The 17,932-nt window shown below is 36.6% G+C and overlaps 1 protein-coding gene across 7 annotated transcripts in view; it reads right to left on the reverse strand.

The window, feature by feature from the left end:
- The window catches only part of TBC1D5 (TBC1 domain family member 5), a 320,349-nt gene that overhangs the window by 126,787 nt on the left and 175,630 nt on the right, over positions 1-17,932 (reverse strand). For all 7 annotated transcript variants that reach the window (XM_074574990.1, XM_074574989.1, XM_074574987.1 and 4 more), the window contains 5 exons: positions 17,503-17,570; positions 11,215-11,317; positions 4,977-5,065; positions 3,437-3,487; positions 3,279-3,348 (listed from right to left, as the gene is read on the reverse strand). In XM_074574990.1, the coding sequence (XP_074431091.1) occupies positions 3,279-3,348; positions 3,437-3,487; positions 4,977-5,065; positions 11,215-11,317; positions 17,503-17,570 (381 nt within the window). The remainder of the gene's footprint in view (positions 1-3,278; positions 3,349-3,436; positions 3,488-4,976; positions 5,066-11,214; positions 11,318-17,502; positions 17,571-17,932) is intronic.

A 17,932-nucleotide genomic window follows, 5' to 3' on the forward strand; every position in this document is an offset into this window, starting at 1 on the left:
CCAGTGCCTGACCACTCTTCCAGTAAAGTAATTCTTCCTAATATCTAATCTAAACCTCCCCTGCCGCAACTTCAGACCATTTCCTCTGGTCCTGTCATTACTCACCTGGGAGAAGAGGCCAACACCCACCTCTCTCCAACCTCCTTTCAGGTAGTTGTAGAGGGCAATGAGGTCTTCCCTCAGCCTCCTCTTCTCCAAGCTAAACATGCCCAGCTCCCTCAGCCTCTCCTCATATGACCTGTATGTATTCATATACGGTGCACATTCCACCAGTTGGCATGCATCTGAGGTATGAACTTTATTCTGGTTTATTCAAGTTGAGTTTGACTTCAGCTTGACCACTGCATGCACTCATAAACTGGATGACTCAAAAGATCTGTATTTTTAAGTTTTTCTCGATTATAGGCATAGATTCTTGTATAGAAATCTCCACCTTAGCATGTTTATACTTAGTTGAACTTGTAATATGAGAAGACTAGCTAGTTACCCAGATTAGCCTTTACATCATTAGTTGTCTGTGGGTTTAAAGCCATCTTTACAAAATTAGAAGACAGACTCTTAAGCACTGTCTCAAGTGTCAAAAAATTTCGAACATCAAAACTAATGCAAGCTTCTTCTTAGAGAGGAGTGCCAAAACTGGAATTATTTGTCACCTGCAGCGTTTGTGCACTTTGGCGTAATGCAGCACTGACACATTGCTGACTTTCAGACTGACTGTCAACATGGCTCAGTGCATCAAATAATACGTGCTGGCCTGCCATTTTTAAAAGCATGAGATAAATAAATGGTATCCATCAAAATGGAGCTCCTCATCATCTCAGAAATTAACCCCATTAACAGAAATCTTCAAAGCATTACAGAATGTGTGGGGACAGCAGCTGCAATCAATAACCAATGCCTTGACTGTCCATGCCTCCTGATTTGGTGTACTCCACTAAAAAGCTCAGTGGATGACTGGAGTGTGTATGATATGTCTGTTGTCTCCTCTCAAGCAATTTGGTTGAGAAAATGACAATACATTTAGTCAGCTGAAATTCCTCCAAAAAAATCACATCAGCTGGTGTGAAAGAAACAGCCCAAACAGAAAGATGCTCAAATAAACTAATACAACCAAGCTGCCAAAATTTTTAACTTGAAATGACTCACAGTGCCTGTGCCTAAAGCACAGAAGCCAAGTGGACAACGTGATAATGTGCTCCTGCCCATATTCACTATATACTAAGGTGCCACATGAGACAAACCACCCTTTTTCCTTTTGTGAGCTTCTTTGAAAACATTTGAGTGCATGGGTTTAGTCATCTACTGCTAACATGAAATAGAAATGATCAATCTCAAAGGGATGCGGTTCACAACAAAAAGAGGGACGGCTCGGAGATGTGCTATACCGCTTTCAGGAGAGCATCAGGTTCACCCCTAAGAACAGTTTAAATATGGGTATCAGTGAAATGCAGATGAAAAATTCCGATCAAGTATTAGGAACAGAGTCACCAAATCCTGCCACAAAACATTACCTACCACAACACGCACTGGAATGGCTGGCAGTTGATACTAGTACAATTTATATATTCATGCACTTAGGAAACAAATGCTACAGCAGTAAAGAGAGGCTAGGACATAGTACAAGTATAAACCGCGGACAGATTTCTCTCATTAACCACTAGGGAACGGAGTAGCTGGAGAAGCTCCTCTAATGGCAATTGGGAGTAATGGAACCAACTGTTAGAGGCTGTAAAATGTAACATGTCTCTCAGAGCACATGCTTTCATTGCTTCCTTTGTGAAGATTCAGACTTTATTATGTTGCCAACCCTCAAAGTCATGATTGTAAAAGGCATACGTACAAGAAAGGATTATTAAAGATTATACATGTTTGCAAAGAACAAGAACAAACAACTAGATATTAATCCATGCGCTTTGCATTGTTAATTTTTTATGCCACGAAAGGACTGGAAAGGGCAATGTAAACTTTCACCTTCTGCTCAAACACTGTCAAACTGTAAGCAGACCTAGTTATTTCCCAGAATAAAATTCAACCTCAGACTTCATCGCCTCCGTCACAGAAAATGGAACAAATACATTTGAATACTGAATTCTGAAAAGCTACACTCAGAGAAACATGTCTCACAGCTTTGTTGTTGGAATAAAAGTGACTATGTAATAAGTTCATAAAATTTGTATCTCATATACTTTATCCTTAGTTACTGAGAATTACGTAAAAACCCAAATCCAAATAGTAATTTATAACTGTACATAGCTTAGGCCAAGACACCAATGCTCCATGTCGAATAAAATATACACACAGATACATTTAAACATTTAAAGAAAATAGAAGCTTTTATGTGAGTCTTGGGTGAACACCTTCTTCTTCAACAGACAGATAAAACCTCCTCTCAAACCTAGTACTCCCTAATTACAGTTTGCAAACATAGGTTTTGGTGCACACATGTGGATATCCAAACCCAACCAAATTCTTATTAATTTTTTGTTAACTCTAGATACTCACCCCATGGTCTATGTGAAAAATGATGAAGTGACTCGAGATGGAACTAAGTTTGGAGGACAACTCCGTTAGGATATAATACACTGAAAGTCTTGGTGACATCTGTAATATGGCTATGTTTTGCTAGAGCCTTCTACATACACACCATCACATAAATCATTTTTCATAATGAAAAAAAAAAACCAGAATGTAAACACAGAAAGAGACAGGAAAAAAGTACTCAAAGGAAATCTTGAGCAATTGATTGAGGCAAAATGGACAGAAGGAATTGTCCCTCATGCCATGCATGAAAAATGCTTACAGGCAAGGCCTAGACCGTCTCTAGATGGTCCCTGCAAAGAAGCATTCTATAGAACTGAACTCAGAACACAGAAAAAACTTTTCCATGAAAGAAGCAACACACTAAATAAAGTGGCATCTCTATGGCTACACAGGAGATCTGATGGCACAGACATTCTCTCAGTTTGAATACCCTGAGGTCAAGAAGGGAAAAAGGGAAGGAAATGTAATGATGAAGTCAGAGAAAGATGCACCCTGACCTGTGACAGACAGGCTATGATCAAAGTTTTGCTTTCACAGCAAATTGTTTATATTGTAAACAGTTTAATACAATTCAAGTCTCCATACGTTAAACATTGCCTATATGCATTTAACATGACATTTGCACAGGTTTGGGGCACAGATATTGTCTATGACAGGCCTTTATTGAATGCTACACGCCAACATCACTCATACACAGGAGAATCTGTGTTTGCACAACATTTTAGAGCAATATTTACCTTCTGACTGTCATGTTCAAAAGTTGAAAACCAATGTTCTGCAGTTTTCATAAGACGTGTGAACATTGCACTGAAGGGGAAAAACCCAGAAATTTGACGTTAAATAATGTATTACAAATAAGAACAAATTAAATGTAAAGGAAGTTGTTAAAACTTACTAGGCATCATGTTCCAGATATTCAGGATTCAAAAGAACTTTCATTTCCTCGCTGAAAAAGGCAACAGTGAACAATCCAAATGTGAATGTTTATTTTTGGTCAGCGTTCTGCATATACTATTATGTATTTATAAGCCAACTTTCATATAAAGTGCAAATGAGAAAACTAGCCTTTTTAATTAAAAAGAGCAACTCCATTGAACAAATGAAGTCTTTCCTTTTTATAAAGATCAAAAACAAATTAGCTGCCTTGTCTGCACTACAATGAAGTAACCATCTAATTATTCCAAATAACAAATTACTGAATGTCACAATGTATTATTTGAATATGCTTGATCTAGAATAATTGATTGCTGCACAATCTATCACTGTTTGTCCCAAACAAAAAAAATATGGTTACTGGTCAAATATGCAGTATCAAAACATTAATTTATTTTGTTTTAATAGCCTGTATTTTTATTGTACTTTAACAGCAATTAATCAGTGACAGCACCTCTTTTCCATCTACTTTGCTGCTTAGCTCTACTTTTTCAGTCAGGATGGAACAGAATGCTGTGCATAACACACGGTTATTTTAAGTTACTTAGCATTGAAGAGCATCTTCTAGGTAATTTCAGGATATTGAAGGACAGACATTGAATAAAAACACACACTTGTAAATAATCTCCATCCTTACGCTTAACTGCCTTTGGACAATCACGTTAAGGGGTGCTAACAGAGGTTATATTATCCAGTACACATAATTAAATTGGCTTTTATTCACTGCTGGACTTCAAAAGAGAGTGCAAAAAGACAAATGAAAAGAAATGACCTAAATATCACAAGTGATACAAGAAGGCAACTAGTTTCTTTTTTTTTTAAAAAAGCTTTACATATTGGGCAAGGAAAAGAGCATCTGAATTTGGTTGACAGACAATCATGTGTGCTGTAATATTTTATACACGTGTATGATTATGTGTGTACACACACACACAATTTGAGCAAAACGATCAATAGCTAGACTTAATGTTACCACCAAGTCAAAGGACAGTCAGATATTGCAGCTACAACATTGCAGGTGATGAAAGAAATATCAATCACAACAATTTGTTTACATTGATTTTTCTTCTCTTTTAAGATACGAGGAAAGAGAGTTGGTAACATGTCTGTTCTATGACTGCAGTTCTCTAATCTGCCTCCTCCCTGCATTGATAAAAACGAAACCATTTCTGGCAATAAGAATGAGGAAAAACAGTAGGTATGTAAGCTTTTTGATTAAGGTTTCCCTTTAGGTTTCCTGTCTTCCCTTTTTTTGCCAGCTAATATCTGCAAAGGGGCCAAAGTCTACACTTTTAATCCCCCTGTCAGAAGCTCTGGTAGGGAAGATGAAAAAAGGACGTTCCCATAACAGCACAAGGATGCGACCATTTCTGATACCAATTTATCAATTATAAACAAAGAATTAAGGAACACATATTTATAAGTTACAGCCCAGCCAACTTCTTTTATTTTTTTTAAGAAGGCAGGTTTTTAATACTATACAAATAAACCACAATGCTTGCCTTGGTTGTGCAGCTTCACTGGCATGTGAAAAAGCTTGGTGGTCACAATGCAGGATAAAGACAATGGGAGCTAAAAGTTCGTGCATACCCTAAACATAAAAGAAAGCAAAAGTAGAGTAAGATTTTCCAGTCACATAATAGTTCATAAAACATAGCACCAGGCAGACAGCAATAATAGGTGCAGAATAACTAAAAGCAGGAACATTTACATTCTTAACAGAACGGTTTCATAATCAATGGCTTTTATCTTAAATTCTGATTAAATCCAAGTGTTTATTCTTCTATAATATACAGAAGCAAGTTATTCTCCCTTTTTCTAACACAACAGACAACAAATTGGCAATGGTAGTCAACCCTGCACCTGGCAGTTTACTCCAAGATCTATGTTCATAAATATGAATTTTATTTATGATAATTACAATCATGATCCACAGTACAAAGATCCGCAATAGGGACAAATTACAAAATTTAAAATTATTTCTTACTTGATAACATTCCAAAACTAGCATAGCAGTAGCCTTTAGAAGAGACAAGGATAGCTATTTGGGAAATCAGAAAATGAAACTTACATTCCTATGGACATGAGAAATAAAATGGTGGGGTTTTTTACCTACCTTTTTTTTTCCTGAAGTCATTATTTCAATATTAAAAATAAACTTATTATAACATAATGCATAGGAAACCTGGTACTGTTTCCTTACAAACTATTACTTATATGTGCAATCTATATTAAGATATAGAAAAAAATACAGAAATATGCAGAATTGGAAGAGTAGTTGAGGACTTGTGCTGGCATTAGAAGCACGGCTGGGCCACGCAGCACACCAGCCATCAGTGCTTTTACCCGGAGCTCACCAGGAACAAAACAGGAGTCTTGATTTGCCTTGATTTACCTGGGGCTTGTCAATTTGTTATCAGGAGCAGAAGCAACCGCTTCAGGACACAATCAATCCAGCTGGCAAGCAGCAATGCACTGGCAGGTAAAACTACAGCCTACAGAATGAAACTTCAGCAGATGTTCAGCCCCTGTCCTCAGATTAGATCGGGGAAAAGGAGTATTTGGGGTATCTGGGGAATTTGGTTATGTCAGGGGAGTTGGGCTCCCTGTGGTGGACTAGGACAGCAGGTAGCAACTACACAGCCTACAGGTTGGGATGTGCGTCAGCCATACAGAAGTGAGGGGAGCCCTTCAGTGATGGAAGAGATGTAGGATGAAAGGTTGAGACCTGTCTGGCTGCCTCTGGACACAGGGATCACTCCAAGGGGAGGCAACTCCTGACCTCCGCCCAAAACCAACAACTACAGCCAGGGCTTGGTGCCAGGCGCCCAGGCTACCCCTGCTGGGTCTCGCTCTGGGTGGAGTCCTTGCCCTGGTGCAGGAGGAAGAGTGTGCTGGCAGCAATGCTCCAGTTCAAAGGTGCAACTGCTTCACCACGTGCAGCCTCAGTCCCAACTCCAGGTGCCTGCTCTGGGCAGACAGGCACGCCAGGAAGACCAACTTGTCTATCCTGTTGGCAAAAAGAGCACTGGGGCTGGCCCATCAAGCTCACAGGCATTTCAGGTTGCTGCCGGGAGCCAAATCATGGGTCCCCAGAGAGAAGCTGTTCTACTCTTACGCTTGCATTTCCAAGCTAGGAAGGCTCTCCACTTTTCCAAGAGTCAAATGCTTGTGCAGCTCCCCTCTTGCTTTGCTGGTATATTACTTGATATTCTGTGTAGCATTTGAGGAGTATTCAATACCAGTAAGTTAGCTTATCAGCTTCATATGTTGCAAACAGATCCGTTAATTACCAAAGCTCTTTAACTTTTATTGGAAATAATGGGGATTTTCCTTAAGCGGTCCAAACTGAGCAGAGAGGTAGATGTGGAAGCCTTTTCTAGATGATCTATTTTGAGTGTACTCGGATGCATGTTAGTGAATCTTATCTGTTCGTAAGAGGAAATTCCAATATCTAGCCATATTGAAGAAAAAAAAAAAAAGAGGTTTGAAAATTTGTCTGTATGCTATTAACTGAAATCCTAGGAAATTTTATTTTAATTTCTTCAGGACTGAGATAACTTATAGCCTCAAAAAGCTGTAAGAGTTGCATCAATAGCAGTCAGTTGACTGGGCAAAACCAAAGACAACAAAACTACTGAAGTTTGGAGTTTTTCTTTCTTTTCCTATTTCTGAACCTTTAGGGACTACTTTGAAAGATGAAGGCTAAACAGAAACTCAATTAGGAAAAAAAAGAAAAAGATTAAACCCAATGTAGCCCCTTGATTTCAGGAGCTGATGTAAAATTCCCAACACAACACTATGGGTTAGATTTCAAATTAACAACTTTAGATTTCTGAAAGTCTTATGGTCATACCAAGAGGGAAATGAATAGGAGAGACGGGAAGATAGGTCCAGGATTAGACAATAAATACAAGCGGCAAAAATATTTAAATAAACTGTAGATCACTTGGGTAGTACTTTCATACATACTCACAGCCCTCAGTTAATTAACAGCTCCATGTCTAATCTTTTATTCGCCCTGATATACTAACAAGAAATAAGAGAAATGGAAATGCCAAAAACTTGACTATCTAATAAAACTACCACCTTAGCTGTAAACATGTAAGCTGAAGAAAAAGAAAGAGGACATAAAATAAGAATTAGTTATAAAAGATAAAAGCACATCATGCATTCTTCCAACATAATAATATATCAAATTTATAATAAAGTAGAATCATAATGTGGCTGCCCACATACAACAAAAACAAAACAAACAGATGATGAAATATCAGGATTTCAAAAAGATACCTCTGATCTTTCAGTTACAAGAGTACTTCAAATGTTTAGAGATTTTTAGTTTGGCAAGAAAAGCCACCAGTGTAATATGCATACACATATTTTTTCAATGCTGCAGTTTACTAAAACTCTTTAGTGTTAATAAATAAGTTGACAGTGCTCAGCTAATTTTATGACACTTCCCAGCTACAACAAAATATTGATTTCATAACACATTCTATGGTTTAGAAAGAAAACCAGAAACAGAGCATTTCTACAACGAAAAGTGAATCAATCCATTTCAAAATTATATTGACTTCTCTAAGGGCAATCAAATCATGAGCGAACAATAGTTAGCCTAGTGATTTACCTTAATTGTCACTATTTCTTTTCAGCGTAACTAGGACCAGAATTTTGGCACCACTCTTACAGAAGAATGCTAAGAGTAATTTTTACATATGCTTAAGTACAATATACTATTCTCTTTAGATTTTATATTTACAGCTGCTATTTAAAAATTCAATGATCCCAGTGAGGATTCTGTCTTTAAAATCTGTAATACAGCTTCGCAACATTCTACTCCATTTGACTAGGGACAGAAATATCTTTTTCCTCATCAAACAAAATGTTACTTCACGCTGGTCAAAACAGCACAAACCCTACTACAAAGACAAGTTTCATGCATATATGCATATTAAAAAAAACATTATTGATTGCTTCTTGTAAGACTATATGCTGATGCTATGTAATAGTTTCAATAAAACGTTGTAAACTTCAGATAGACTTTATTTACATTTATGAGGATGCAAATTATCAAAGAAATAGGAACTTTTCCCAAATATTTTGAAAGAGCAACATCAGGTTCTGTACCGATGTTGACAGACAGAAGTGTAAGTTTTCATTTATTGGCCAAGAATTATAATAGTTATGGCAAATGTACCTCTTGTATGCGGTCCTACAAATGAGACAGGAATTCTCAGAGAGAACAAGAAGACCGGTCCCATGATGGATACTGAATATGAAGACAAACACCTTCATTTGGGCTTTGTGTTCAGGTCACCGTGGAGAGAGCAGCTTGGAGGTGATCTGATATTGATGAATTAATGGTAGTCTTCATTATTTTCAAGAACATACACTAGGCTTTGATGTAGTGGAAATTATTATGGCAAGTGGGGCTTGAGTCAGTGGTAAAAACAGAACCAATAAAAAAAGTAGGACAGGAAGGTTGACTGCAACATAGGTATTTGCTAAAAGAGAGGAAAAAAAGATATCCTGTTGCCACTACAAACTTTACTTCCTATCAGCTAATTCAGAGAAGGGTATTGATAGGTATGGAAGAAATGTTATCTAAAAAGAGAGTGACATGGAGACAAAAAAAGCAGGATTGTTACTAATGAGCTAACAGGAACATTTATGTAAAAAAAACCCAAACAAACCCACCATTTTGAAATGAGGTAAGAAAAAAGAAAAGCTCCTAATAAAAGTGACACATGTCCCCAAAAGGGAGAAAACCCACAATCATTTGCTGTTTTGTGGAGTTGGCATGGCACCACGAGGCTTGAGCGAGGCACTGAACACGCTTCAGAGAGGTTAAATCAACAGTTCTTCAAGATGCAATCTTTTTTCCTGTTTTCTCACTTCACCTCTCCTTTTAGTCCTGTGGCAATCCCATCCTGAAATTACTGCACTACTGATGCAACACCAGTTGAAAACAGAGGTAAAGAAGTTTTCTTTGTCAACAGCCTGTAGGCTCGCAAAATTGAACCTGTTCTTTTATCTGCCTATGTTCATTTAGCCCACCAAGCAGTCTTTATTAAAGCTGAGGCATCAGGCAGTCAAAGTTCATTAATACCATTTATATAATCTCTGCAGTTTCAATTAACTCAGCAAGACATTCTACTACATGATAACAGTCTCATTAATTCAATAAAATCCCATAACTATTAACAATATGGTCTATGTTAAACGGGGTGTCACCTAGTAGAAAATAATAGCTTTAACAGCTTGTGATGAAACTCAGGGCTTTTTTTTTTTTTTTTTTAAATTTGATCTGGCTAAATATTCCATCCTTATGTAGAAAGGTATTATTTCGTGGTAAGGAATCAAGAGGATTTTAAATATGAGCAGAGGGTAATTAAGTCCTTTTAAGTCATATCAAAGAGTAAAATAATACTTCTTGTTCAATAAATGATAGGCTAAATTAGCTGGAATGTGTTCTTCCATTTTCCCATCATCAGTACTCTGGCCTATATTCACTAGAAATGGGAGGCTGAATACTGCTGAAGTGTTTTCTTTAGCAGTGCCCTTTAAAATACACCTCACAAATCTCATTTTTTCTTTTAATCATGCAAGAATATTCCTTTTTCACGGTCTGTCAAACATGAGAAATAACCAGCTGATGGAGATTTGATACGTTTGATAACTATATATTTGATTTTTTATATAATCTGTAAGACAGTTCTTCAGAAGTAACTGCTTCTTCGACTCATATGTGTTCTTTTCACAGAACACCACTAATTTCCTGGTTTGACGACAGGGTGGGTGGTCACAGACCATGCCTGAAACATAGAGTGTCTTTTAAAAATGTTCACGTTTACTGAACCTCTGTATTTTTGTCATGAATTTTTTTGTGCCTATGTGAAATTTGCTGCTCTACAGCTTATCCTTTGTCCACGCACACCGTGTCCCTCAGTCTGTCAGTCCCTACTCACCCTACAGTTAATAGTCTGGAGAAACAAATACAAATATACTTATGTCGATAACTCTGTGCATTGGTCTTGCTACATTAATTTCGTGTCAAGCTTATACTCACTTTGAAACGTTCAGAACACAGGTTAAATTAATTGAGCCTGCATCCCATATGGATGCATAGCTTTAAGGCTTTCTACCATTTTATCAAAAATGGTTTGAGCAGGCTCTCCTTCAGGTAACACTGTAAAAGTGGTATTTGTAGCACCCTTCTCCTTCAGTCAAGAGGCATTTGTCAGCTGCATTGTATTTGGATGCTACAAGGTTAGATAAAGGATCCATTTGCTAGTGTACCACATGGCTTCAGTACTTTGAGGAAGAACTTAGAATATTACATAAAACTTAAAATACTAAGTTTGCCTAAATTTCAGAATTCACTATTTATGTTCTTTGTCTGTTCAGTACCATCTTTAATCCTGCTGCATACTTTCTTTTCTTTCTTCACTTAAGCACGGAAAACCTTTCTTTTTCTTTCTTAAACACTGAAGATGTTTATTAAGAAATTTGAAGCTAGACAACTTAGCAACCTTAAAGAAAACAATTTGAGGGACTGCCTTATGAGGAAAAAGCATATGTTATTCAATGAGCTTACTTTTCTTACTATCCAGCTGACAAGCAGCTCTTTGATTACTTTAGCATTATGATACAACTTTGGATACAACAGAACTACATTATTGTCAAACCATATAGAAGATGTTGAGTCAATGAATGCCACCTGTACAGTATTTTCATTACCTGTTTATAAAGCAACTGCTCATTTTCTCTGGCGTAGCAGAACAGAACATCTGTAAGAATCTTCCTCACATTCTCTTGCTGAAAATACTGCATTTCAGGAAAGCTGAAAATGAAGAAATACAGCGAAAGTAAGCAATATAGCACATAAAATCTCAGTTGCTGGTTTTCTATAAATGGTTTTAGGTAAGACAGCATCTCCCTTGCCTGCTTTCACACTGCTCCATGAATTGTGGGTGCTGCTAGATTAAGAATACTTCTAAAGACTTGTTATATTTGTTTTGCAATCAAAATTCTGAACAATGTTCTTTAATATACATCAGTCTCTTACATAGATATGATGATATCACCAGTTATATTTAAATAAGCAATCCATTTAAACATTATTTAACATTATCCAAATAAAATGATTTACCATATGACTATGTGTCCAACTGCCTAAAGGATCAAGTTCCTTTCCTCCTCCACGTCATGAAAACAAGTTGAGTTGAAGTAGAATGAAAGGAGACAGAGCGAGAGGCAATGACTGAAGCAAAGACCGACCCCCTCCTTCCTGCACACAGACTCTGTCAAACCTAACAGCCCAGAAGACTGTTCTGGTCCAGCTGGCACAGCATCCCAGTAATAACTCCAAGACTGTGCTCCAATGATTGTCAGTCCTTCACCGACAAATCCAAAACTTTCTAGGAACACTTAGAAAAGGAACATGATCAGAAACACCAAGCAGACACTTCTTCTCCCCTAAAAAAGCCAAGTCAGTTAAAACTGAAACTGTTGCAAACAGTTATCCATTGATTAATTTGATTCAGGTACTGGAAAAATAAGCACCGAAGATCAAATCTCCACAGATAAAAAACGCACTTTATATGACATGCTCCCATTTTTTTTAATCTGTGTTAGGTTGGCAACTGTAACTGGATCATCAGTCTGCCCTGAGGTTTCACGAACAGTGCTCAGCCCTGCTCTTCATCTTTCTCAAGACGAAAGTCGGGCAAAGGAAGAGTACAAGACCTACAATATGTTAAAGAGGTTTGTAAAATCTCCATTTCTAAACAGAAGTAAAATGGAAGAAAGAAGAGTATGTCAGAAGAAGCATACACACAAGGGTTCAATATTTCATGAACACTTGAAAAATTATTAGCATTTTAATGACAAGATTATTAAAATTTCTCACAACCCACACAAAAACCAGTATCCTGATTTTCTTGAGCTTTAAGCAAGCTCCAATATATCTTACTAGCGTCTTTTGTGATGCAACATAATGAGGCATTTCACCGTCTTTAGTAGCTGTCTCAAATAAACTCTAAAATTATTAAAACATTTGATACTCTGGCAGGGCAAATATGCTGTAAGTGAAATAGAATGAAGTGGAACTAGTGGGAGAATAAAGGAAGAAAGCTACTGGGAAAATCCAGTTATCTGCAAAAATGTAAATATTTAAAATCCGTAACTACTCTGAAGCAACTCTCACCTCTGCATCTTGCTCCTTGACTGCTAGAAGTAGGAAATAGAGTGGTTATGCAGGACATACTTTAATGAGTAAGTGCACAAACAGAAGTGTTTTCATGCTTACTGAAGAAGTAATTAGATGGCAAAAAATGTTTCATAAAGCAACCACCCCAAACCACATCTAGCTATATGGCGCAATAACAAATAAAACCAAAAAATCTGGAAAGGCAGAATACTAAAAAGAAAGGAAAAGGTAAACTTGGACAAAGAAAACCAGAAGAATACTTAAAAAGACAACAACGGTAGACCTCAGGCTAGATTGCTGAAATTAAGGCTACAGTATTGTCAGCTTTAAAATGAAATCACATGGATTGCAGATAAGTTTTCTTCCAGGAAATTTTGGTTTTCCTGCTTCCCAAGTCTAAGCTACAATGCTAAACTTCAGACCAGTTATATTAAGGCTGTTGCAAAGCATCTCAGACGTGATGACAGGTAAGCACAGAAACATAACTAATTAAGGCTAGAAAGGTGCTTTGCAATCCTTGGATGAAGGACCTGGATCAAGAGCCAAGGCAGAGAAGACACTGTGGCTTGAAGGCAGCAATGCTGAAGTCCTGAGAAAGGCATCGGGATGAGGGGTGTAACGTTTTCCTGGCACCTGGTGGGGGTAATGGTAGACCAACATTTGGAAACTTGTATGCACTTGTACTAATCATATTACTGTAAAGGAAGGACACAGCTGAGACCAAAAGTGCATTACAGCAGATGGCAATCGACATAATTTAGGGGTTTGAAGAGATTATTTCTGAAGGACTGTTATTCAGGCCTGCCCTATGAAGTTTAGGAAGAGAAGACTAACAAAGAAAACTCAAAAATACACAGAGATATCTGTGAGGATCTAGTAATACCAGAGATTGTGACAGAGAGGATAATAATGAACTCAGGAATAAGCTGGTTGAAGTATTAATTATAGCAAATGTAAATACAAGAGATCATGAGGGAACTATCAGTTCAGAATGGATTTTTATGGAAAATGTCATTTTATGATTAAAGCACTGTTTTAGAAATACAGTATCCTCAAATCAGGCAAGGTAAGAACACTTTCCATGAACACTAGAATATTACATTTAATTACATTTCTGAGAAAGACTGCATAAGGACGTGGGAATTTTGCTAGACGGTTTTACTGCTACAATTAAACAACGGCACATTCAAGCCCCCGCTTTCTGAAAGAGAAGACCAGCGCGAGTTAGTTACCATTTTTTAAAATGTTCCTTTAGCCCATTTAGGGGCTCCTACGCCAGAGACAGCCAGACTTTGACACAGAAGAAACTTAGGCTGGCAACCAAATAAAAGGATGCACAAGTACTTTATGAAGCCGATTAGGTGTCAGACAGAAATGAGACTCTTAGCTACAACCACAGAATGACCATCTTTTCTTTCATGAACAGATTCCATGCCCTGACATTCCCCAACTCCGTTACTCAGTTGGAATGGAGGGAGCTACTAAACCAGAGAAAATGGAAGATGTTCTTGCAACTGCAATGGTTTGGTAAAGAATAATAACAACTGCCCCTCTGTTGCTCACTTTTTTCTTTAAAAGGAATAAATTGGTCTATAAAGGTAGCTCTCCCTTCCAGCAGTCCCTCCTCTTACATAGAAACTAGATTTTCTCTCCTGTGTTCATACTCAACGGATTACTGTTTCTTCCCATCTCTTCTATACAGTTAGGAAGGACGTAGCTGCCTAATGGCTTCTCCACTACCTTTTGTGTGGGTGGGTTTTCTTTTTTTTTGTTATTTGGGAGATAGAGAGTTGAAACAGCAGCACCCACCACTGCTCATCTTCATAAAGCTTCCATTGTCCTAAACTGTGATTGTTACTCCTGAAGCAGAAACTAGGTAGACCAATATATAAAAATACTACTACAAAAGAAAAGAAATCCAGTCAATTAGTCTACTGTGAATGCCCCCTAAGCATTTTGTTTTCTTAAAATATTGGAGAGAGCAAGTGGAGAGAGGTAAATAAATCTAGACGTTTACAATCCTAGATGTACAAGGTGATGCCAGCAAGTAGACTGGTATTTCGATTTGACTGGTAGCTAGATGCTCTTGCATCTGCCAATCTGCTAATTTCCATTTCTGCAGAATATTTTTAAAAATTCTTCTTTATCACTTACCTTCTTAATCATCACAAAATAAATCACCATTGTTCCTTGGTACATCTTTTGAATGACAGTAATTAATCATTGCACTCTTAAGTCTGTTATGAGTTACTACGGTGCTAGTTCATACACACCTTCCTTTCTTAGTAGAATAATGGAATGCAGAATTATAGTCATAACTTGGTTGGTACTGCTATCTACATCTAAAGTAAGGCTTTTACTTGCATTACAGTAAACTTCCCTTGCCCTCCTTCCCAACCTCATTTTTTGAAGCTTCTCACTTGAGATAGATGGTGTTTGGTTCCAGCTCAAAAGTACACATTTCTAGACAGCTGAAGGAAAATCCATTCTGAACGTCTCAAATACCATAAAAAAATAAGTCAGGTCATTAATTAGAATTGTTGATCACTGATGAGTGAGGACTAATTTAACAAAATCCTTACCTACTTCCCTTGTAAATATTTGAAGTTCCTATTATGCAATAGGCAAAAAATTATATTCAGACATTATGGCTTGGATTACTCTTACCTGACTTTAGGTGACTACAGTTTAGTTAGGTACAGGTGAGCTAGAAGCATTTTATAATTACTGAAGAAAAACATATTTCTCTACAGTGTGATTCATCAGACGTATACTAGACATTTACTTTAGGAAGAGATGATTTGTGTCCTAGAATTCTTCAGGTACATAGACTGTAAAGGACGAGTAGCCTAGTTGTGAACACCTATGTTTTACAAATCCAACCATTAGGTGAGGTAAGGATTCACAAAATGCATATGAACACACACACATGAACAAACTTTATCACAGCTCTCTTTAGGTAACAGAACTCTGAAATTTAAAACAATTTAAACCAATACCAATTTTAAAAGCATATTTCTACCCACTTTCCCATCTATTGTTACTACACTTCAGAGAATTCTAATAAAAACATTACAGAGTAAATTTTTTACTGCTTTGATAGATGGGACTCTGGTTTGCTATATTCTGTGTGCTATTAGCATCATTATTTACTCGATGGTTGGATTTACTGGATGATGGAGTACTGAACTCGATGACAAAGAATATGAACATATTTATTAAATAAGAAACAGAAGCTAGAAGGTAATGGTTACAGTAAATGAATACAATACTCGATTATTTTAACCTTTAATAAAAAGCATTGTAAGTTAATGACAAATCTTTAAATTCTAAGTCCAGGAATTCACGTAAGGAATGGAAATGAAAAAGACAACATTAAAGAGAGGGTACTTGCATCCCAAAGCCAAGGAATGTAGAACTTACTGCTTCTTACACTTAATTATAGTTTACAATCAGATACATATGTATACACAAAAAGCACACTATGTTTTTTCATTAGGCAAACAACAAGTGCATATATAAATGCATGTAGTTTATCAAATAAATTCATGTCACTTTGATAAATTTTACTCCTTCATTGTTTGACTTATTTTGATATTGATGACACGTAATGTATGCTGCTGTTGTTTCAAGTAGACATTATTTTGTACAAATACAAAAATGGAAATTTCTTTAGTCACTACTACTGATATTAGTGAATATTACTCACTTGGCCATTTGCCAGAGTGAGAGCCTGGACTTCGTCTGTGTATATATTTAAATAACAATCTTACATCCAACATAGCCTCCATACAACTTTTCACTCTCCAATTATAGTTTAGATACGTATATATTTTAATCTCAGAACATCCTGAACTGTTTCCTTTAACAAACAAAAAATACCATCTGTGAGAATGCACATGAAAGCATATTCAGATTTTAATTATACATCTCATGGCAAAACGCGTTCAAGAATGGATCTAGGGACGGACATATAAAATATTCCAAAACCAGAGAGCAATGATTTCTTCTGCATGACTTTGTTTCTGTAAATGAAAATGTGTGGGCTTGGGATTTGTAAAATCTATGACTCTCACAACTTTTTTCAAGTTATAAGGAAAAATATTTGCAATACAGTAGAATTTCACATGGTAGCAAACCAGTAATTGAATTTAATTAGATTTACACATCAGTCAATGCTTCCGCTCTGAAAAGAAATGTTTTCAGGAACTGAGTGTTCTAACTCAAACAGGTTCCTAAGCAGCAGTGACCTAAGGGCCAAGCAGATGAAAACATAATCACAGTAATATTAGGGCAAATTGTAAGAGGCAGATGTGACAAATAACACTAGAACAGTGATAAAAATAGAAATGCTTAACTTCTCTAGATGAGTGACATTTCCCTTACTAATTACAAACTGCTTTTTTATTATCGATTGAATAAGTGTTAAGAATTAAAGAAAATCATCTGTTCAGTCTTTTATTACAATCATAATTTAGTTACAAGACCTTTCAGTTTCTCCTGCCTTCTCTTTGCTTCATACGGAAAACTCTACTTTAAATTTCGCATAGTAATACGTTTCCTAATATCCTAATTTAGAAGAGCTTTTCTTCAATGATACCAATAAATCTCCAGGGTTTAATGTTTAACTCGATTTTCTCGTTTTTCACTCCAAGAAAGATGTATTTTTATACATTTAATGTATGTTTCTACACATTCATGTTCAACAATCCTGACGTTTACACTAACCGAAGTCAAGAAAACACAATATAATGTATACCACATAAAAAAGCAGAATCTAAGTTTATATACAGAAATTTCTTTAAAGATCTACATACGTTCTTGTCACATCTTGTTCAATCATTGCTCGAAGCTCTTTATCCTGGAAAAATTTATTCCAAAGACTCTGAAATAAGGAAAAATAATTGTATGAAACAGAGACTTCTACTAATACCTAAGGCTTATATACTACATCTGCAAAGTACCGTACAAATATTAACTAATTAATCCTCAACATTCCCGGTAGATAGGTATATCAATATTTTATGGGTGAAAAAGAATGTTGGTGACCAGCCTAACGTATCAGAGAAAGTCAGTTCAGATCAGAGATGAAAACATTGAAATGCCTGGATCCACTCCCTTTGCTCACTGGATGGCTGCAGGTCTGTGAGTTACTTGTAAGGGGTCTATGAAGAATATTTAGGAAGGCAGAGTAATGTCAAACTTAACAGAACCAGCAGCTCAACTGAAAAAAAAAAATCAGTAGTT

Source organism: Larus michahellis, chromosome 2 (assembly GCF_964199755.1).
Source record: "Larus michahellis chromosome 2, bLarMic1.1, whole genome shotgun sequence".
NCBI classification, from domain to species: Eukaryota; Metazoa; Chordata; class Aves; order Charadriiformes; family Laridae; genus Larus; species Larus michahellis.